This window comes from Pieris brassicae, chromosome 4 (assembly GCF_905147105.1).
Source record: "Pieris brassicae chromosome 4, ilPieBrab1.1, whole genome shotgun sequence".
Taxonomy (NCBI): Eukaryota; Metazoa; Arthropoda; class Insecta; order Lepidoptera; family Pieridae; genus Pieris; species Pieris brassicae.
This window is the reverse complement of record NC_059668.1, coordinates 22,407,431-22,430,573: the sequence shown is the minus strand read 5'-3', so window position 1 is coordinate 22,430,573 and position 23,143 is coordinate 22,407,431. Positions and strand designations below refer to the sequence as shown.

Sequence of the window (23,143 nt, the reverse complement as noted above, 5' to 3'; positions counted from 1 at the left end):
CAGACTTAGCTCGTTTATCAGAATGCTCATCATCATCATCTGTCATCGGTGATTTTTGGCTAAAACTTGTTCTTCTGAAAGGAGGGACAGATGGGATGATGAAGTGATAGTAAAATAACTGATCAAACCCTTTTTAATAAAGAGAAAAGTGATTCAAATTACGCATAGTGCACCAAGGTATTATATAACACCGAAACAAATGATTTATTTTAACCAAAAAGATAAATACCTGTAACCACATGTTGCCGAATGTTCGATAAAACTACGAAAATGCTTCGAATGAGAATGCTTATATTGTAGTAGCTAATTGATATACTATTATTTAATTGTAAAGACATTTAGTTAATTATATCCTGTGTAGAGAAAATCTGGCTATACGCGAAACGTTTGGAATATCCGTTGCGATTCAAGGGCTATTCAACACGAATGATTGGGCTCATCAAGTATTAAATGATTGTAATAATTGTGATTGCCGTTTCAGACAGACGTGTCGTAAACTGAAAAATTACTTATTTCAATGACTACGTTATTCTAATTCATAGGGATACAGAAGGCTTGTCTGATGTTAAGTGATATCGCCGCCCATGGACACTCAATGCCAGAGCAGCATGCATTGGAACGCTCTTATCTTGAAGGACCCTGAGTAGAATTGGTTCGGAAATACTATAATGGGTAGCTGGTTCCACATAGTGGTGGTGCGCGGCAAAACCTGCCTTAAAAACGCTCAGTTGTGGAATGATATTACCAAACTCTTTGCCAGAAACACCACGACTTTATAATTATTTAAAAAATGTTTAGTGATGCTTCTTTTTCAGTCGCACTCTTCATTTCTAAAGGTCATGTAAGTTGCACCACACAACTTCCTCCACTCTCTGCGGTTTCGGCAAGCCTCTGCTACTTGGTGATGTTAATACCCGTAAGGGCCTTTACTTGATCGGTACATTGAGTAGGGGATTCGTTTCGAGGTCTGATGCCATCCACTCTGCCAGTCACGGTGAGTGAGGTTTTTACACTTTCTGCATCTGCGTGTTACATGCCCAAAAATCTCAAGATATTGTTTACTTGTAACCGTCTTAATATGGATTATAGTGATACTATACTTTAAAGTATATTGTTGAATAATCAAACAAATTGACAATAAAACATTCTTGTTTTAGTCGTAGCTTTCTTAGAAGATTAGCAAATAGGTGATCAGCCGTTTGTGCATAACACACGCCGTTAATTGTCAAGTCTGTCATTCCAGTTTCTTCCCAATTCCTAGAAAAGAGCAGCCCCCAACAATAGACTTTTCGAACAAAAAATGTTTTCAATTACGACTAGTAAATATTAGTAAACAACTTTTCTATTGATGTATTTTTATACGTTTGTTAAATACCAAAGAATCTATTTTGTTACACAATAAGTTATTGATTGACTCTCTGAAAACTTGACTGAAAAAAAAAATATTTGGAAAATAATTTGGGGCTTCACTCCTTTGTTGCCATGAGACCTCCGACACTACTCAACGAAGATTTAAGGTGTCATCTTAGGTCAGAACAAACAATAGACATTTTTATTATAGACAGCACATAGTATGCTTAAGTTATATACTTGTCACCGTGACCACGCACGCTGAAAAGCACGCGAAACGTCGGATTTTTTAAAAATAATTATACATAGCTTCAATCCAGTACTTAAATTTAAAACAGCTTATATTCAGAGTGCTCAACAAACCCTGTAACCAATATCTCACATTCTGGTGCAGTTTTGTATTGTTTTGCGATAAGTACTTGGATTGTGAAGGTTCCGGGAACAATATGTGAGGAACTCGGGAATATATATCCTTAGTGGTGCCTGAAGTTGGTAACTCTTTGTCTAGTTCTAATTTTAAGGCTTCGCTACGATGGACAAGATGTTTAAACAAGGGTAATAATTAAATATTCACCTATTATGGTATCTAAGAATGATTTTTTTTAATCTTTATAAATAATTACTCGTAAAAATGTACTTTATTATGTTGCTCTTCAATTGACTCTTAAGTATGAGGCCTTACTTAAGTAATTAGTATGTCCGTGAATTATTTATTTATTGTATAAATCATCTTAAATAGAAAAGAAGTTGCTGTGGTGGAAACACAAATTCGACACAGTTTTTCTGCCCACCAGGACGTCGAACATATTTCAATAATTAACTTATGTACTAAGGCCATTGACATATACACTAAAATTTATAAATATAAACAGTTAATTAAATGTCGATATTCAATTAAGTAATTTGTCCAGAATTTAGTTCTAAATAAAGCAGCGTCGAAAACGTTTAACTATCTGTCTAACCGAAAGCCAGCGTATTGATTAACAATGTATAACAAGACTCCGCCATGATTATTTCATTTTTTATTGTGGTGTGATCGCGAAGAACTCAGAGCTTGAAGATTCTGTATATTGCTTTATTGGAAATGGTTCGGTTAGGTTAATTTTGTTGCCTAGCAACGTTTAGGAAATTCGTTAAAAGTTTCGTTCACTCACTTGTCTGACAGAACTTTAGCGACCTAATTGAATATCGATTTTTAATTAACTGTCTAGATATTCAATTAACTTTCTAATTTAACTACTTTACTGCGACATACACACTTCATAACCATGAAACCATTAAAATTGCATGTAAAACGTCACAAACCAATTGAAACATTGACGCTCCACAGATAGCCGATGTAAGAAACCTGTTCTTGACGATAATTCTCATTCGAATACAGGATGTATGTCTATATTCGAACAAGAGTTAAATGAAGATGATGTCTGAGCGCATAATTTTGAACCTTTACGATTGTAGGATACAGATTTGGCTTATTCAGATCAATGGTTGAATTATCCAAACGGATGGAGGATAGCTATTATGATTTCGTTGGTTACAAATAAAATAAGTATTTTTTACACATATCATTTTTAATTCACATTCTTTGGTCTTTTAAAATAAAAAAGCTTTATTAAATGACTTATTATTTATTTTAAGATTACAATTTCCTCAATACGACTACGCAATACGATACGGCAAAGAACGACTTCAGTATGCTAAGTTTCCATGATGATTAAAATTCCTTGGGGGATTATTATATTGTGATTGGTAGCGTCTGTACTCTGGTAAAATGTAATGGTTTGGCCTAACTTTGTAAGGATGTAAAACACCAACACTTGTTCTATCGAATGGATGTGTGAGTTTTCCATAGTGTCTTTCACGAGGTCTAGAGTGATCGAAATCAGAAACGTGGACGTTTGCATAAGCGTCATATTTGTTTTTAGGTTCTAGTAGTTTTTTAGCCTCTTCAACGACATCCTTAAAATGTTTGTAGTGTTGATGCATATCAAGTTGCCCGTAGGCGTTGTTAATGTTTTTAGGATCGATAAAGCGTTCACCGGCGTAATCGTTTACATACGGCTCTAGATGTTTCTTTGGACCCAATTCATGTACATCCGTTATGTGTTCGTGGTTGTCTTTATAATAAGCATTTATGTAGGGGACATGTTTCTTACGTGAAGACAATATTCTGTTCACTTCTTCAACTATATCTTTAAAGTGTCTATTAGGTGTATTATTTACATTGGCACCATGATAGGCATTTTTGTATCCATTATGATATAAACTATTGGAATGTACATTATATTGGTTATAATTATTCTTCGGATATTGCATTCTAATGATGTCTTCAACTTCATTATTCATTTGTCTGTAATTATGAGGAGCATAGTTTTCATGTGTGTAGTTATTGTAAAAGTGTTTAGGTTCTGAATTATACAAATCATTCGTATGTGCATTAAAATATGAGCTGGGATATTTGTTTTTAGAATAAAGTAAATTTTTCAACACTGTAGCTGTCAGGTCCCCAGAATATGAGTTGTGGTCGCGATTAACTGTTTTAGCATCAGGTGCAAAGTCAAAATATGGGTTAAAGTAAATATTTTGATTGGTTTTAGTATCATTATTGGTGGTATTAATGTTTTCGTATTCATATTTGCTACGTGGATAAACTAATGCTTCAACATTAGGTGTGTATCGATCAGATGCATCATTCTTATTACCATAGTAGTTTTCATGATTTGGTTCAGGTTTGTCATAGTAATGATTTGTATTTTTTTGTGAAGGTTTGGTATATTGAATGTCTTTACCATGGTAATAAATGTAGTTAACTTTATCTAAAAGTCGCTTCTTTTCTGACTCTGCATCTGTGTACGATTCATGTGGGTATCCGTGGTTATTTTCAGAATTATGTATTAAATATGGATTGTAAATATCTTTTGTCAATTGCTCGTTTAAGGCAGATTTTTCATGTTGGTACAGAGTCGGATTATGAGAATACTCATTGCCATGATAGTGGCTACAATCTACACACAAGTTCTTCAGTGCTAGTTCCTCGTAGGTTTTTGGACGTTCATGACCATTTAGAACATGATTATAGTATTGAATTGAATTTTTCGGTGGGATTCTATAATACGGTTGGTCTAGATTCATTGATGGTATTTTTTTCGTTACTTCTAGCCCGTGTATGTTATCACTGATAATCTGTGTATGAGCCAATGGACCATCGGGATGGCTATAAGGTAGGTACTCATTTTTGTTCGGGCCTAAATTTTCATAGCCATGACTATTGCTATGCTGGGCATAGCTGTCATATTTCACCACACGATCAATATTTTGTTGCTCCAAAGGAATAATAGGATTTTGGTTTCTGAAAAATTATAAAGAATTAAAAAAAATAAGAGACTATAAATAGTGATGATAAGACTATACGTACAAAATATTGTACTCGTGGCCATCGTTCAATGAATTATGACCCTGAAATAGAGAAAGTGGATGTCAATTTGATGGTAGATATAAAACAATGTTTTTTGCATTCAATTACTGTCGAAGTCCATTAATTGTAACTCCTTATAAGTAAAGCAGATGAAAATGCAATACTGAAAAAACTCCGCTAACAAAATCACAGAATTAGTCAATAAAAATATCCCACGACAGACAAAAACAATTAAATTACCTTAAAGTATATACGCTGTGGCGTAAATAAATAATTAGACCCTTGTTTGAGGAGGTCAGTCTCTTCATTTTCAAATGTTTCGATAACTTTTTCACTAGAAACACTGCTTAAAGCTAAAACACCAAATATAAAAACCTAAAATGTAAATATAGATTAGCGTATGATAAACTTTTACACTTATTTAAATAAAAATAATACGTACTTCAATCATGATAATGTTTGCTTCACATCTAAACAAATATTAAAATGAGAATAATTTGCACGCAACGATATAACTAACAAATCGCTACGTTTAACATATTTTTTTACCCGCGTTGTTTTTACAGTTTTAATTATGTGTAAATGAACACATATTTTAAATGAATGGAAATTATTTAAAATCAAGCAAGTACTTGTAAGTTGTATGTAATTACTTATTAAAAATATGAACTTTTGCGACGAATTAACATTTTAGAAAATATCATCTTTTATTACCAATTTTTTATGTGTTAAAACGTAAAGATGATTGAAGTAGGGTGTATAAAACTAGTCATGCATTGTGCTATGAATTATTAATGGATAGTTTAGTAATCAGTAATTAATGTTTATACTTTATAATTCAGCATAATAAAGAAAATTGGTTAAGAACGATAATTAATGTATGTTTTAGGCAACAGCCAATTATAACAGTCCTTCAATTCTTTTTGCACGCTATTTCTCATCATACTTAAAACTATATTTAATAAAACAATGGCAATACACCTGTTTAGGTCTATTCATCAGATTTCTGTATTTGTTTCATGATTATTTGTCAATGTTATAGAAACGTAGATGACCAGCCTCCTGTGCCTGACACACGCCGTCGACTTTTTGGGTCTAAGGCAAGCCGGTTTCCTCACGATGTTTTCCTGCACCATTTGACTGAATTGTTAATGTTCACTTAGAAGAATGTTTATTGGTGCACAGCCGGGGATTGAACCTATGACCTTAGGAATATGATCTCTACTCAAAAAGCTTTATAGACATACTTAATAAAACATTATAGATAGATATAATATAGTATAATAGTAGATATAATATAGTATAATAGTAGATTTACTACTTAAACGAAGATTTTTCGTACATACAGATCAATAATAACATTCATTATTTTATTTATAAGTGCCATAAAATGATATTAACAAAAATGAAAAAGCTTGATGCAACGGACAGTCTTATGTACTAAGCGATCTCTTTTCATACATCTATGTGGTATACCATATAAATCGTATTATATCAATCAATGTATGGTATGTACAAGATTAAAGAACTGGTATAAAATAATCATGGTCATTATCTTTATCGATATAAAATACAATCAAAAACACTACATCAAATTATGTATTATGAACTTATAGATTAAATGAAATCTATCTTCATAATTAGTGTATTGGATATCTGGCACGGCTATGTGAGTAATAGAGCCCATCATTCCCGTAGCCTAGATTATAAGGATAACTGTCCACCTTGCGTTCTACAAAGGGACTGACGTTGTGATATGACCCTTTCGCCTTGATATATCCATATTTATGATTGGGTATATAATGTGATGGGTTATGGGGAATATAATAAGGCTCCTTGTGCCCAAGAATAGGATTTCCATAGATTTGTTCGGTATTAATTTCACGTTCTAAATAGGGGCTGTACGGATATCCTTTGTTGTTTCTATAGTGACCGTTGTAATCGCCAGCATAGTGTCTGAAATAAATATATAACATTTTTACTATTTAGGTAAAGTAAAGTAAAAATTTATGATATATAAATAATTATAGACTGCAGTAATATAATAGCAAAAATCATAGACTAAGATTTTTGCTCAGAAATTTTAGCAGGCATATTAATAATTATCAATCTTTTCGTCGCAGCCCATATACACCTATTTGTAGTGGGTGTCGATTCCACAGTTCGCTAGTTCACAAAAGAAAATGCCTTTTAAAATGGACTGTGGAAGACTTCCAGCCATCAAGGTGCTGTTGATTAAATTTTGAAATTGTACGGCTCGTACAGTGTTGTAACGAGGCAGGAGGAATCAACCCAAATAATTCTTCAGAACACTCACCTTAGTACACTTTATGGAAAATGCAGAGACACAATGTCTCTGTGTAAAAAGAGAGAATCAAGCCGATCAGTAAGACATAGGAGATGCATCCTACTTACCCAAAGTAGTTGTTGTGGTATCTTCCACTTTCATGCTGAAAAGTAATGTTCTCTACATTATAATCTATAGCTATATAAATTTTACACTTATAAATTTAACTTAAACAATGTATTAGTGTATATTATACACTAAAGCAGTTATAAAATGTGAAGAATTTACAAGATCTTTTAAAAAGGACTTTAAACTCTAGTCCGGGACTTTAATTGGAATAACAGTAGTTTGTCAAGATGATGAAAAGCAAATTGAAACTTACTTCTCTTATGGGATGATAAAGAATAGGTTTGTAGTATTCTTCACGAGGTTTCAGATATTCCGGGTTGATATGAGTATGAGAAGTTGCCTCTTCATTTGTAGCCGCAGTTATTGTGGCTACGCTAGCAATTAGCAATAACTAAAACACAACGATACATAGCTTTATTTAAACACAATTCACCACTGCCATTTGTCATTAATATATATATATATTTAATAATATGCACAGTTTATTAAAATACAGACGTCTTTAATACAAACAGGCGTACTATTGAATAACAACACAACGAAATGTATCGATATAACAATAATCATTCAGCAGCACCCCATCTCTGCGGGGATCTTTTTTTAAAAATTTTGTTCAGGTCGTTGATGTTAGGTCTAAGATATGCCACACAATTGTACTTCATGTTCAGCCAAGCGTTAAAAACAAAATATTCATTTGTGTAGGACCGGTAATCCCTGGGTTGACCATCACGCTGCACATACTATTGAAGGTAGAGAACAAATTTAATTTAATTAAAAACTTACCACAATCATTGTTGAAGAACTGTATAATTCTATATTGAATCGCGTATAGTGTCCATTTAATATAGTAGTTTCAACATTATTTTTTGTGCGTGTTCGGTTATTTATGCATGTATGCAACATGCATTCTGATTTAACATTAGCCTATTAACTATAAACATACGAATAATTCATAAATTCTATTCATAATTTTAAATGTTACGAACCTGTTTTTAATAATTGTCAGCTTTTTATTCAGATACTTTTACATTTAAACATATTTATATTTCAATCATAGTTTAGGTATATATGTGCCCTTTTTTGTCAAAGGCCTCCCCCAAATCCTGCCATCCCTCTCGGCGCTGTGCCACTCTCTGCCATCTTTCACCTGCTGTTTTTTTTGTAACTTGGTCCATCCACCTTCTAAGTTGTCATGCACTTTTTCGTTTATTCTACCTTGGACACCAGTTCCGTACTTATTTGCTCCACTATTCAGTTCCTCTTGCCAGTATATACAATATAAATGATACAACCTTAAGGTTTTCTGTTTGTCAAATCTTTAGATTAGAGACTTAGAGCTCTTCAAGCCTTGATATTGAATCTTAGTCAAAATGTACGGATAAACGATTGTTTTTCTAAAATCTTTGGTATTAACTAAATATTTTTATGCTGAGATATAGTACTGTATATAACATAGTTAAACTAAATATTTTTTTATGTAATAGGAGGCAAACGGACGGAAGGCTCACCTGATGTTGATGCATAGACACTCATATCGTCAGACGGCTCGCAAGTGAGTTGCCAGCATTTACCGAATTGGTACGCTCTTTTCTGGAAGGACCCTAAGTCGCAATGGTTTGGATATACTTCAGTGGACAGGTGAATTTAAATCGTTGTGGTATATCGACAATGGACACACAAACACAGGACACAATGTTCATCAAAACCTGAACCTCTGAAGTATTAGATTAAGTTAGATTATGTACCTAAAACTAATGTTTATATACTATACTGAGTGGCAGCAAATAAAGGCTTAATAATAACAATAATTTAAAAATAATGTTACAATTAGGAAAGGGTTGTAAAAAATAAACTTAAAAACTACTGGACCGATCAAATATGTTTCTCCCAAACTCTTTATTCTCATAATATTGAGAATGTTCTCAAGTCCGTTCGTGTGTGTTGTCATCATTGGGTCGGTTCTGCTAATGTCATCTGGGCCTTGGATGGTACTGAGAGGGGAGCTAAGCGGATCCAATCTCTTGACCAAGCCGTTAGGTAGCCTGCCTTTCAGTCTTCTCAAAATTACACTCCGGGGACTGCTCCTTGTAACTACAAAACCTGATTTCGTCAACCACTTTCAAACTACGTATTATGTATTATGTGTATAGGTGTAAAAACAAATTGAGATTCACTGAGATATTTGTATCTGGGAGTGTACTTTTCAATACATCCTTCGTATCACAAATCGCAATATTATCTTATAATTATACAGGGTTACATATAATATTATGAAATTAAAGGTCAAAGAATATTAGCGCTAACATTTATTACGTCATTTGATAAATAATAAAACTTAATTTACGTAGATTTTTCGTGGCTTTAAATGTGATGTTGCTGTAAGTGGAAATGGTGATGAGGTGACGAGTGATGCACTATTGCGTTAAACCTGTAAAATTATTTTTTACATACATTATTAGTATTTATAAGTTAGGTTTAAAATATACTAAGTCTTAGACGTGTAATACAAATTCTAAGGTTATTAAGGGTCTTGAGTTACGACAAAAATGACTTCTTGTCGCAATATTGACTTGATATTGGTTTATTATTAAGTACTTCTGGTATTCAAATATGCATATTTGAATTGCTTTTTTAACCAATCGATGAATGATTTGTGTATCTATATAAATCGATACAAAATGTTTCTTCAAAATATATTTTATAAACAGTGTTGGCCAAGTGGCTTCAGCGTGCGACTGTCGCCTCTGGGGTGAGGTTTTATCCCCGGCTATGCAGCAATAGACCTTCATTCTATGTGCGAATTTAACATTCGCTCAGACGGTGAAGAAAACATCGTGAGGAACAAGTAAACAACATGAAACAGATACAGAAATCTGAGGCCTCGACCTAAAAAGATGTAGTGCCACTGATTTATTTTTTATTTTATCTTAGGTCTATAAGAAATGTTTGCTTTTATTGGCAGGAGCAGGTGTGGCTCCTGCCCGTTGCATGTTAAGTTATTATTTTGCATAACATGCAAAGCATGTTATTAGCTTTTTATATAACTAATAAAGTACTAATTTCACGGTTTCCATCACAAAATGTACCAATAAATTGTACATCAATGTTATCTTAAACCCTATTTATTGCGTTTAGTAAAGAAATATTTTATTACACATTCGACACGGCTCGTTAGTGGAACATGCTGACGACAAGGCTCATTTGTTTATTTGTTACCAAGTACTGATTTCTCAACCAAATCACTATGCATTGAAAATATTCTAGTATTATTCGAGGCTATTTGAAACTAGAGAGGCAAATTCAAAGGAAAGTGACAAGTCTATTGAGCAGAAACGCAAAACATTAAAAACTTCTCTTGCGACAAAATGATGGAATAATTATATAAAATACTAGCTGACCCGGTTTTGCCATCTATATTATTTCCGGAAACATTTTTTTAGTTCAATAAAAATAACCTATCTACTATACTAAAAAATGGGGGTTGATCGTAGTGGGGTGACAATTAAGGGTTGTATGTCTAAAATATATAAAAAAAATTTGGTTATCACTTAGGGGGTTGAAAGATTCTCAGACTTACTGAATATGCATAAAAATTCATAAGTTTCGGTGGAGTTTGGGAACGAAGTTTGTGAAACAAGAATTTTATATATAAAGAGATATCAACCATTATCAAATCTAATAAAGTTTTATATTAAAAGAATTGTGTTATTGAAAGTAGTTTAAGAGGTTTTTTTTAATACAGAACTGAGCAGATGTTTGGCTGTACCTGATGTTAAGAGAGCCACAGCCTACCCAGGAGAAGCCTATTTAACAAGAGTTTATGTAAGTGGAAGAAAGTAAGTAATTTATTTAAGTTGCCATGCATATAATTCCCCACGTAAATATTGTGGAGACGTTTTCATTAATAAATATAGATTAGTTATCAGCTGTTTGAATCTACCAACCAGACACGGCGCACACAGCTTATACTGGGATATACACTATACTATATTTCTATGCATGACTAACTAAACCATAGAGGCGGTATTTCACATTCGGACGAAATTATTACCCAGTATGGTCATCAGCCTTGTATTCCACTTTTCTGGTCCTGCCATCAGGCTCAATAAGCTCGTACCCTCCTTGGACTACGTCCCCATGTCGAAACTCGTGCTGAGATTTCACGTCTCCGGTGTGATGGTCATGGACGGAATACGCGAAGTTATATTCAGGGAACGCCTGTTTAAATTACATCTCTAATTACTATAAACCAATTTCAGGTATTATCGACTTGAACGTTGACCATATAAAAGCTTTTGGTAAAAACACTTTTCAAAAGAATATACATTTTAGGATGGATGACTTTTACTTACTAGACTGTAGCACGTAATGTGTTTACATAATTTATTAGATCACTTATTAAATAAGTTTTAATTGTCATTACATCGTCACATCAACGTGTGAAATCTGTCATTCATTGAAATCAATTTTTTGTAATTACGTGACAGAGGTACCATATACAAAATAATTTACAACAAGTAATAAGTGAAACAGAATGTATTATGAAGCCTTACAAATAACAGACGTGTTACGCTCAAAAAGTTAAAGTAGAAATTGGCCGGTCAAATTGTCTGCATTATTGATTGATGTGTCAAAAAGATCATTACTTGGAATAGAATTAAAAGGGAAGGACGTCCACCAGAAACCGGAGAAGATGATATAAAACAGATAGCGGGAAAATAGTTGCGGAGATAAGAGACAAGAGGAATTTGGCGGAGGTCCTTACTCCGTCGAAGGTCGTGAAATTAAATGCAATAATAACATAAGCATAATGTAACCTATTTTATAGTACTCGAATATAGCATATGTTTTATAATATACCTTTTACATATTATTATATATTTTTTAAGTTATGCCATTTTAAGAAGCTTCGATCTTTTATGCTTGTCACTTGTTAAAACTGTTGCATTTTACAAGGTTCAGTTTCATGATTGGAAGTTATGAAGTTTTTAACAGTTATAAAATTATCACATTAAGATCACCTTAAAGAAACCGTTTTCTCTTATAAAAAGAAACATGTATTGTTTGTACTTACGTAATGATCATGATGAATGGGCACATGTGGAATATGCGGCACATGGTGAATTGGGACATGATGGTGTTCTAAAGGTACATGATGATGAATCGGCACCGGGTGATGAATTGCGATTGGGTGATGAGGTCCGTCGTGTTTCTCTATATGTTGGTGGGATACCGCGGTGGGAATATGGTGGTGATGATGGTGCAATGGAAATATTGCTTGGCACACTGATAGCAGTGCGAATGCACATAATAACTGAAAAATACATTAATACACAGCCACAGCACAGCAACGAATTACACCTGGTATTAATCTTAATTGAAATCGAAATAAAAATCTACAAGACTTACCCTAAACATTATTGCAAATTATTATCTATTTCCAATTCCTTCGTTAGATCGCGGATATGAGTGACTGTATTAGCTATGTTTAGACGCTTATATAGAAGTTTTAATTGTGGGAAATATCAGAGCAAAACTCTATTGATTAGTTTCTCAGACTTTACCTACTCCTATCGTAATACGTTACATTAATGAATTTTTTTTTATGGTATTTTCACACCTATACTATAGCACCACCTACAATTCAATTGTCTTTCTAGTAAGCATACATCTATGTGGAAACGAAAAGTGTATACAAATAATACATAGATTTTCACCCTAAAATAGTCAAACATACATATGTGGAACCAGCTGCCCACTAAAGTATTTCCGAACCAATTCGACATAGGGTCTTTCAAGAAAAGAGCGTAATTCTTACTACCGGCATTTCAATCGGGAGTTCTCTGCCACTAAGAGTGTCCATGGTTGGCTGTATCACTTGATCACCTCCTGCCCATTTCCCCGTTTTAAGTCAGACTATTAAAATATTTAATATAAATGATTTTCATACATTTGTTTCTTAAGTTACAGAACAATGGTTTCATTTCATTCGTCTAATTAAGTCCTGACCATGTACTACAATAATTAAGAAGTTTCAACGATTTTCAATTTCTTAGGACAATTGTAGCAGTAGTTCGTGCATAGTAATGACAAAAAAAAAACAAGATTTTGACATACAGTTAATACTCCTAAGCTTGTGAGAACTATATGAATTGTAAAATCGTTACAATAGTAAATTGTGAAATGTTATCTTATACAATGGAAGTAGACAAACAAGTGATAAAAATTAATTGGTCATTAAGATAACTTTTTAAGTTAACTTTTTGAGTTAACTTTAACCTAATTCATGGTTTATGTGTCTCCTATAATTTTAATAGGTTATACAATAGCAGATGCCTTTTTTTCTATAGCTGCGAACACAAGACATTATTTGGAATCATTTATTTCAAAGTTACAGTACAGTTGGGTTATGAGAATATAATTTGTCCATTAAGTTTGTCAAACAGCAAAATTGCTTACTAAACTAAGTAGACTATTACTGGCAAACAAAGATCAAAATTTAGTAATGAAGGTGAGAAGAAGAAACTACTGATAGATATTATTATTGTATAGATAAACACAGTTGTATCTGATTCGCGCTTGAGGATTTGGAGAAATAATCCAACCTAATTTAAATGAATTTAAATAGGGTGCACTAATTACACGTTTCGGAAGCTTATCAGTCTCTGGTTTGTGTGTTCTCATTTAAAATGAAGAGCTCTTCGATTCCTGGAATATTATAGTGCGTGGTAAGGATTTTCTAGGTTTCAATCAGTAAGATTCACACCTAAATGATGGTAGACAATTCACAGCAATTTGTTTCTTAACAATTTTGTACATAATGGTGTCTACAAACACCGCGACACATACTTCGACATGATTGCGTTCAAATTGGCCTCTATATAGGAATTACTGTCACATTAATGTCGTAAGCAAATAACTATGGTTTTATTATACGAATAAATAAATCATTGATATAATCATAAAAACCTTTATAATAAAAAGCATTCATAGTAGAATTGAATTAATATGATAGTAAATTAGTATTTAATTAGAATGTTAAAAGAATTGCGCAAGCGCATGTTGAGTGTTAATTGTACCGCTGAATAGAAGTCCGCACACGCTAGTATGCGTGTCTAATATATAATAATAAGTATTATTATTATGTTTCGGGCCACAAACGCAACATTACAAGGGCAATACGCTTATTCATTTTGTTAATGTGTTACAAATATAGTGAAAACATAGGAATTTAAAATCTCATATATATTATTATTTAAATGAGTATATTAAACACTCGTTCGCTCGGTGAATGAGGACATCGTGAGAAATGCTTCAAACTCAAAACAAAAGCATGCGTCACAGGCACAGAAAGTAGATCACCAAGTTGCCCATTTAGAAATATAAATAACTACAGATATGGGAATCTGAGGCCAAGACCTAAGGGATGTATTGTCTTTTCGTAAGAAAACGATAAAATACTGATCAGCAAAGTATGTTTATTTACAGTAGTGAGTAACAATTATACACATTTTTTACACTTAAATATCACAACCATCATACATTCAACACGAGCACATCAATATAGCCTAGTCGTTTAGTAGTGGAGACCGTGATGCCCATGAGCGTATGCGATGGGGGCAGCGTGTACGATGGGGGCAGCGTGTACGATGGGGGCTGCGTGGACGATGGGTGCAGCGTGAACAACTGGGGCTGGGTGGTGGCCAGCGGTTTTGTGGACTACGGCGTTGAAACTGTAAGCAATTCAGTCGGTTAGAAGTTGTTCTTTAATCTCAGACTTAGAGATTTGCCTTCTTTAATACAAAGTGAATCTCACCCGTGGTGGTCATCAGCGGTGTAGTCAACCTTACGGACGGAACCGTCAGCTTCAACCAGAGAGTAGCTGCCGTGGACTGCACCACCGTCGCGGCTCTCGTGTTGGGATTTGTGGTCACCGGTGTGGGGGTCAGCCACGGAGTAGGAGAAGTCGTATTTTGGGTGAGACTAGAAGAAAATTTATTGGTGACTCAAAGTTGTTTATATTTTACTTGAATGTTTGAGAATTATAAATAAAGCATTTAACTTACGTATTCAGCGTGCACGGGGGCAGCATGGACGATGGGGGCAGCATGAACAATGGGGGCAGCGTGGATTGGGGCGGCATGGACGAGGGGGGCAGCGTGGACTAAGGGAGCATGGTGGATGGGGGCGGAGTAGTAGCCATGGACAGGAGTGTCATGACGCACGATGCTTTGCGACGACACAGCCGAGGCGTGGTGTACTGGCAGGAAGCCAGCGTTGGCAGCAGCCAATAAGGCGCTAAGGGCGACGATCTGAAAAGAACAACAATTAATTGCCATTAATTTAGTTCAATTAATTTTATATATTATTTTATGTTCTGTTGGTAACATTACTTACTTTGGTAAACATTTTGCAGTGTAAATCAGAGTAGATGACTGATACTATTATCGTGCTCGCCTGGACTTTTATATGAAATCCAAAACTTACTGGACAGCCCTGCAGTGGTGGGGTATGCGGTCAGTAAGTTCCGTAACTTTGACATAGCGCTGCGAGGTCATTTTGCGCCTTCGATAATAAGCCTCCTTCCTCACTGTTGTCACTTGCGCCCGCAGCTATGTGTGGTGGAATTTAAATGTTGATTTATGATACGGATTTTCTATTTAAACTTATGGAAGTCAATTATTTTTAATCTATTGACAGTACAGGTAAATGGACTAAGAATATTTTAGGCAGCAGCAGGCCCGCATTTAGAAGGGAGAAAGAAAAGAAAAACCTGTCGGATACCAGCCAACACCGAGAAAGATTGAGTAGATTTATTGTAATATTAATATCAAAATGTGTAAATTCATAAGATTAGTTGATAGGTGTAAGAACTTGGTTGTTTGAATTAAAGGCTTCATTCATTTATTCAACGTATATTACGTAAAAACTTAGTTATACGTTGAAACATACATTTCTATATTAAAAGTTATTCCGTAAGTAAATGTAAAATTTCCTAAATAAAACTACATTACTCATTTTGAGGTTTCTCAAGCATGCCCATGTAAAATATTTTATTACACTTTTATTAATTCAAGTTATCTTTTATCTCAAGTACTTGAATGATGTAAGTGAAATGCTCAAGATTAATTTTAGTGTCATTTACTTGTTTTTCGTAACCGCAATTATTAATTTCCATAAACGGGGGCGTAGTTATCTTTTATTGACGTGGCGCAAATATCGGTATCAATTACACTTTATCTAACCACCTCGAGTCACAACCAAAACATTTTTTATTAATATCATATCTAAGTTATAGTCATTAGTTAGTTCTAATTAACATACCCATATAACATAACATTTCATGTTATCTAGAGTTTTTTGCGACCAGCGCTGTGGAACAACTCTGCTCCTCAGCATAATGCTGAGCCAGGGCCAATTACAACCACAGCACACACGACCTACACAATTAAAGTTTTTTCTTTAAGAAAATTGTTACCTCTCTATTTTTTTATTTTTTTTATTGTTGATATTTTTGATTATTGTTATTTTATATGTGTCTATTGATGTGTTTTTTTAGTAATAATTGTTATATCTCCGTCTATGTATTAATCTTTTTTTATTAAAACCAAAAGAGTGGCTTATTACTTCGACGTGTATTTTTGTTCACATAAAAAATTAAAATCATAGGAAATTGTTAACGAATCAATATGTGAATTTTCAAAAGAATATAAAACTAGATACCAGATAATTTTTAATGATTTTCTATATTAGTCCTTGCGCTTAATGCTTGCTGCACAGATATTTTATTTTGGGTTTCAATTTGTTTAGCTTCAGTCTCAAGTCTCAACGTTCGGTTGTATCTAGCTGATTTCGATTCCTTAACAATCAAATTCCCCCCTGTGGGGAATGGGCCCCATGTTGGTTAAGACTGCTTTATACCAAAACCAGTTACTCCGCCCGCTTAAAATCACTTAAACTTTAGGTAAACAAATTATATAGTCATTTTGACAACTATAATCAACGGGATAATTACAAATAAGAAATTTAACGCCATTCGTAATATATTTTCTATGTGTTTAAAAAGGGAAATAAGGTTAACGTTACTTAACATTCTTTTTCTGTATCTAGATAACGTTTGAAATAGCGGATAACGCTGTCAATTAAATTCGTCACTAGGTCAAATATTCAAGGTTGCTAATACCGCTCCATCAAAGTCGGCCTACAATGATATTTTCGCATATTTCATAATGAAAAAATTAACCACGCTCTTAAGTTTGAGAAACAAATAATATTTTCTTCAAATATTATGCATACTTCAGCTTTAACCAATAAACTAGTAAAATAGTGTAAATTGCAAATTAATTATAATTCACACGATTGTTAGAAAACTGGCTCACCCACAGCCTCTTGCGTGGTTTTTTATATTTTGGATAGATTTCGGGATTTATCAACAAGAATATATTTCAGTCAATTTATAACAATTCTTAAAATGCCGGCAACGCCCTCGCGAGCTCTCTGGCATATAGAGTGTCCATGGGCGGCGGTATCACTTAACATCAGGTGAGCCTCCTGCCCGTTTGTCCCCTTTTTTATAAAAAAAAATAGCAGTAATGAATCAAACACCTAAACCTTTCTCAGGATTAACACTATCGTGTGAAACCCGAACGTAAACCCGTTACTTTTATGTAAGGATATTTAAAATTCATTGTGTTGTTTACAACGATTATAATTAAGGCTTCTTCAACACCTTATTAATTAAAAGTTTTGCCACTATCAGAGAATGTCGTGTTATGTTTCATTTGTGGCACCTTTTCCCAAAAGACAGAATCTATATTAAGAAATATTTTTTGCCTACAGTTGAATATTAAAATTGTCCTGTAATCGTCTAACTCTTTTTTTAGACAGAACTGGGCAGACGTTTGGCCACAATCCCACCTGATGTTAAGTGGGATTTGGCTTATTGGGCACTCCAGTACAGGTCCGTTTAAATGAATCCATATTATACTGTGTAGCGATAATGATAAGAATAGATGGGAGAGGTCAGAGTTCCACTCATTTTCTGTTTTTATAAGTCAAACCAAATGGTGCAGTGCGGTGACTGGGGACCAGCGTCCTTCTAGATGAGTGTAGCTCCAAAAGGAAAAGGAAAACAGGCTTCCCCCTTCTTGAAATTCTAGTTGTTTTTTCTACGGCAGATAATGAATGCGCTTGAGAATATACGAGGTTGTCAGTAGTAATCATTAAAGGTAGTTAGCTAGGTATTTGATTTCCCAACGTCCGTATTACGTTCATGATTTGATATAATCGTAAATTGAGTAATTTATAAAAATAAAAGTGCATTGTTGGCTCGTATTAGTCAAGGCCTATTAAAGATAGCGGCAGATATTGTCATGCCCCCTGCAGAGTCATCTATCTGGCCCAACAGTGAGTACCAATCAAGCATTTAATTCAAATAACTTGGAGACATAAAGGTATAGTATTCGTATTCGTATATGTCAACAATCGATTTGAAAAATGAACTTTCAAAAAGTGCTAGTTATATGTCAAGGGAATTTTCAAATTCATATATATAGTTTATCGATACAATTCGTTCGGTTTTCTGTGCATACACAATATACTGTAGAGTTTAAAAACGACGATGTCTGTACCACTGTACAAAATCTTACGTTATTACATTTTTAACTAAAGTAAAAACGTTAAATTGTATCGACGGTATAATTAAAAGAAAACCTAACATACACACCCACACTTTCACACCTTCACACAGTGCAGTCAAATGAGGTATTACTAAGTTGAAGGTATTTAATAATTTCTATACATTTTTTCCTTTTGTAAATATTTGAACCTTATTGTATTATGAATTCCATCTTTGGCTATATCTTGAGTTTTATAATTTTTAGTAATATGTATGTTAGGTAAATTACACAGATGTTTTATTTATTTATTAACACTTCGTTGCATTACAATATAAAACAAAAAAATTGAACATAATTAAATCAAAAGGAGCGCAACTGGCGGCCTTATCGCTTTCGAGCGATCTCTTCCAGGCAACCACTGAGAGTAAAGAAAAAAAGTATTAAATTACATAAGAAGTGCAAAAATACATGTTATACACAGTTATTAAGACAAAACTAAACAGGAACAAAAAACAACAAACTAAACTAAAAAGATGATACATTAAAAATAAAAAGACACATAAATCACGATAATTTGAGATAAATCTCATGTCAGTAAGTAGATAGTACGAAAGTTTGGGATACGATGTGGACAGGTAATGTTTGTACAGAAGAAATTTATTAAATTGGACTGATTCATGAACAAGGTTATATTAACGTCTACTAGATTACATTGCATACAAATAAGTACTATTTAGCTATGAATATCTAACTACAATCTAGTCTATGTATAAATTCCGGTAGTTTAATAGATTCATTCATGTGTGAAAACCACGTAAGTAACATAAGAAGCTTAAGCTTTGCTTCGATAAATAAGATCACTCGTATATAAATATTTTATGTATATTTAATTACAAGTAAATAAAGCTTGAAATTTAATATAAAAGCGTTGAAAATTAAGGCATAAGAATTAACGTATCAGCTATACAAAATATAAACATCTGTATGGTACCGAAATTATAATGTAGCATATAATTGTAGTGCTATAACTATTCCTGGCCTTAGACTTTTTATCTGTTTTATGATTATATTTATTTCCTTAATGCATGTACGGACAGTCTTTTGACTCTAAGGTATGCCGGTTTCGTCACAGTACGAGCGAGTACCAATTATGCATATACGGTAAGAAATTTCCATCGGTACCTACACGACCCTCAGGGTTGATGGCCTCACGCTCTACCACTAAGCCAACACAGCGCTAAATATGCCACTCTGCGTAATATAGGTACGGCACACTCTTATTTTAAAATTGCTTGTATAGAATTACAATTTACACATAGCTGCCGATACTCTTTTCTAAGGCTCATCACTGTAATTATCGTCGTAGGTTCGATCCCCAGCTGTGAACGAATGGACTTTCGTTTTAGGTGCCCTAACACACCATTAACATTCACTCAAAAGGTGATGGAAAACATCGTGAGGATACCGGCTTGCCTTACACCCAAAAAGTTGACGGCGTGTGTCAGCCACAGGAGGGTGATCACCTACTTGCCTATTAGACAAACGATCATGAAGATCTAAGAAGGTTGTAGCGCCATTTATTTATTTTTATTTTTATCGTGCAGTACCAAATAAAATTTAACCAATAATGTAGGTATTTCATTGCCATTCTATTTTCAAATTGTTACACAGTTCATTAATTAGACATTTATCTCTAGGGCATAGGCGTTATAGCGAAATCATTGCACGCAATTTCTCTAACCTGCCATTACGGTGTGGACATTTCATGTAAATACAAACTTAAATTACGTATTAACAAAATAATTCGATATTATAGCTTAAATTATCCCTCAATTACTACACGATACACTTAACATGTGTGAAGTTTATAGGAAAATTGTTCTTTGAAATTGGTTCTTAACATTATTAATAGTCTTGGATTTCTTTTAGCAGAGAGGCTTGATAGTCATCTGTTTTAAACAAAAGTTACCAATGGTTAAAATAGGACTGGTTTTTCTAAATTACCTCAGGATAGCTAATAAAGATCACTATTTCTTATTTAAGCTTAGATAATTTTACTTTAAAAACAACAATGGACATCTCTGCAGTAAAATAAATAACTCTCAGAGCTTAGTACTGCTCCAGCCACTGTCCGTGATAGTGCTGCAATGTCGTCTCTAAGCAGTGGAAGCGCTAGTATCCTATTTACAAACTCATACTGTACTTCCTTGTTCCACAGGGCTGAGTCTACATATGTGATACTAAAACCAGTATTACTTTGATAGTTGAGTTTTTCAAAACATATTTGATAGTAATGTATGCAAATTATCAAGAAACGCCAAGAAATTGACCTCAAGAATATGAAAGGAGATTATAAAAAAATTATGCAAAATTTACTTATGAAACTGTTTCAATTATACATTATTCAATTTGCTACCGTAATGTTGCGTATAAACCTGACTAGTAGTAGGCACAGGCTTGCAATTAAAATTGTATGAAACTGTAGTTGGTAATGAAAATAATTCTTGATTACTAAGTCGTAAATCGTTGTTAAAGGAATAAGTTCGCTTAACTCGCTTAAGTAAATTAAGAGATTTATGAGAAAAACATGAAGTACATAATAAATATTAGTAGTATTTATGAAAAAAATATCTTTAGTAGTGTAAGAATAATTGTTATATGTTGTGATGAAATGAAAGTTTTATGTTGCATTTATTCACGTGAACGTATAATCATAACGCTTTTCAACTTATAAATCGAAATCATTTACAATCTATAAAGAGAACAGAGGTTTTTAAAAAAACTTTATTATTTTTACATTTGTACTCTCAAAATCAATGATCACAGCAATACGATATAATACAACATAACAATCCATAAGTCTTTGAGGAGATTTACCATTTTTGATGACGTTGTGACGAGTAGACATGATGACTAGGTCCTGAGTTCTGCACAACCGCGTTGAAACTATAAAAAAGAAAAAAATACAATACATTAACACGAGTACTGAGTACGTTCAAACCTATGCCGCAATAGTTTCTATATCAAGTACGTAGGTAATTAAAATTGCTCGTAGAGTGAAGAGAGATGGGTGCTACCAATTTTCTCCACTTCAATGTCCAAAGGTGATCTTATTTTAATGTTTAAATGCGGGAAAAAGTGAGGAAGTTAATAAACTAGTTTGGAAGATATCTCTGTACATCAGAGGTCGTATGAGGTCGTTACTCACACGACACGATACATAACAGGTTTGACAAGCACATGGTTGAAGTAGGTGACGCGGAGAATCATAGGTAAGCAATGTCGAGTCAATAGCAGCTATACAGACATTGAAAAACAAATATAAACAAAACTATGTAAATGTTACCCATTGTGGTTATCAGCAGCGTAGGATACTTTTCTATAAGAACCATCTGGTTGAACTAAAGAGTATTCTCCTTTAACAACGTCACCATCACGGCTCTCATGTTGCGCTTTATTATCTCCAGTGTTGGGGTCCTGGACGGAGTATGAGTATTGGTACTTAGGGTATGCCTGTAATGAAATTACTGTATTATTTTACGTCCGATAAAATGAGTAAACCAATTATCGGATAGTAAGTAATACATACATGATAGTTTTCGGCACCGGCATACTGTCTTGCATATCCACCAAGACCATTTGAAAGAGATGCAGGATGAGCTAAAGGTGAGTTTTGGGCCAATGGTGATGGATAGCCTAAAGGAGCCGCATGACCAACAGGTCCAGGGTAAGCCAGAGGTCCAGCGCCAGGGTGGGGTAAAGGAGCACCGTGGGCTAAGGCTGCAGTAGGAGCAAAAGGTTCGGCGTGTGCTAGAGGACCGACACGAGGGAATGCAGAGGCTTGAGCTAAAGGTGCAACGTGTCCCAATGGAGCGGCACTGGGAATGTGTCCTAAGGGAGCGGCATTGGGAATATGGGCTAAGGGTCTGGAATGAATTGCTGGAGCTGGATGAATTACATTTGAAACGTGAGCGAGGGTATTAGGAGCTAAATTCAAGGCAGGCGAGAGAGCTGCTTGGTGAGCTAATCCTGGATGCGCTAAATGGGCAGCATTAGCATGGCCGATTGGAGAAGCTTGTATGATATCAGTTCTATCAACGTGCGAAATTGCACGGCCAAAGCTATTACCGTGACCAAGAGGGCCGTTAAGTCCACCATTTGGTGCACCTGGATAAGCAGCGTGGTTTAGCGATGAGGCGTGACCCAAAGGTGCCGTTTGACCTGCTAAGGGACTGTTAAATGCCCATGGGTTGGCTTGTGGTCCTGGATGGGTGAATTGTCCAGGGTATGCGCCAGAAAGTGCAGGCACTCCATGTGCACCATTGTAGTTGTATCCACCGTGTT

At 34.3% G+C, this 23,143-nt stretch overlaps 3 protein-coding genes across 3 annotated transcripts; all 3 read right to left on the bottom strand.

Annotated features, from left to right (window-relative positions):
* Nucleotides 1-2,966: 2,966 nt before the first annotated feature.
* Nucleotides 2,967-5,386, bottom strand: LOC123708142 (putative uncharacterized protein DDB_G0289263). Its single transcript, XM_045658680.1, has 4 exons — nucleotides 5,208-5,386; nucleotides 5,006-5,140; nucleotides 4,766-4,806; nucleotides 2,967-4,699 (listed from the first exon to the last, which is right to left on the bottom strand). Exons 1-4 carry the CDS (start codon nucleotides 5,214-5,216, stop codon nucleotides 3,040-3,042), a joined length of 1,845 nt encoding a protein of 614 aa, XP_045514636.1. The 5' UTR covers nucleotides 5,217-5,386; the 3' UTR covers nucleotides 2,967-3,039.
* A 642-nt stretch (nucleotides 5,387-6,028) lies between these two features.
* On the bottom strand, nucleotides 6,029-8,093 carry LOC123708154. Its single transcript, XM_045658692.1, has 4 exons — nucleotides 7,965-8,093; nucleotides 7,435-7,572; nucleotides 7,181-7,215; nucleotides 6,029-6,721 (listed from the first exon to the last, which is right to left on the bottom strand). Exons 1-4 carry the CDS (start codon nucleotides 8,082-8,084, stop codon nucleotides 6,406-6,408), a joined length of 609 nt encoding a protein of 202 aa, XP_045514648.1. The 5' UTR covers nucleotides 8,085-8,093; the 3' UTR covers nucleotides 6,029-6,405.
* A 6,597-nt stretch (nucleotides 8,094-14,690) lies between these two features.
* LOC123708157 (cuticle protein 7-like) lies at nucleotides 14,691-15,607 on the bottom strand. Its single transcript, XM_045658696.1, has 4 exons — nucleotides 15,579-15,607; nucleotides 15,248-15,493; nucleotides 14,998-15,164; nucleotides 14,691-14,914 (listed from the first exon to the last, which is right to left on the bottom strand). Exons 1-4 carry the CDS (start codon nucleotides 15,588-15,590, stop codon nucleotides 14,758-14,760), a joined length of 582 nt encoding a protein of 193 aa, XP_045514652.1. The 5' UTR covers nucleotides 15,591-15,607; the 3' UTR covers nucleotides 14,691-14,757.
* Nucleotides 15,608-23,143: the final 7,536 nt, after the last annotated feature.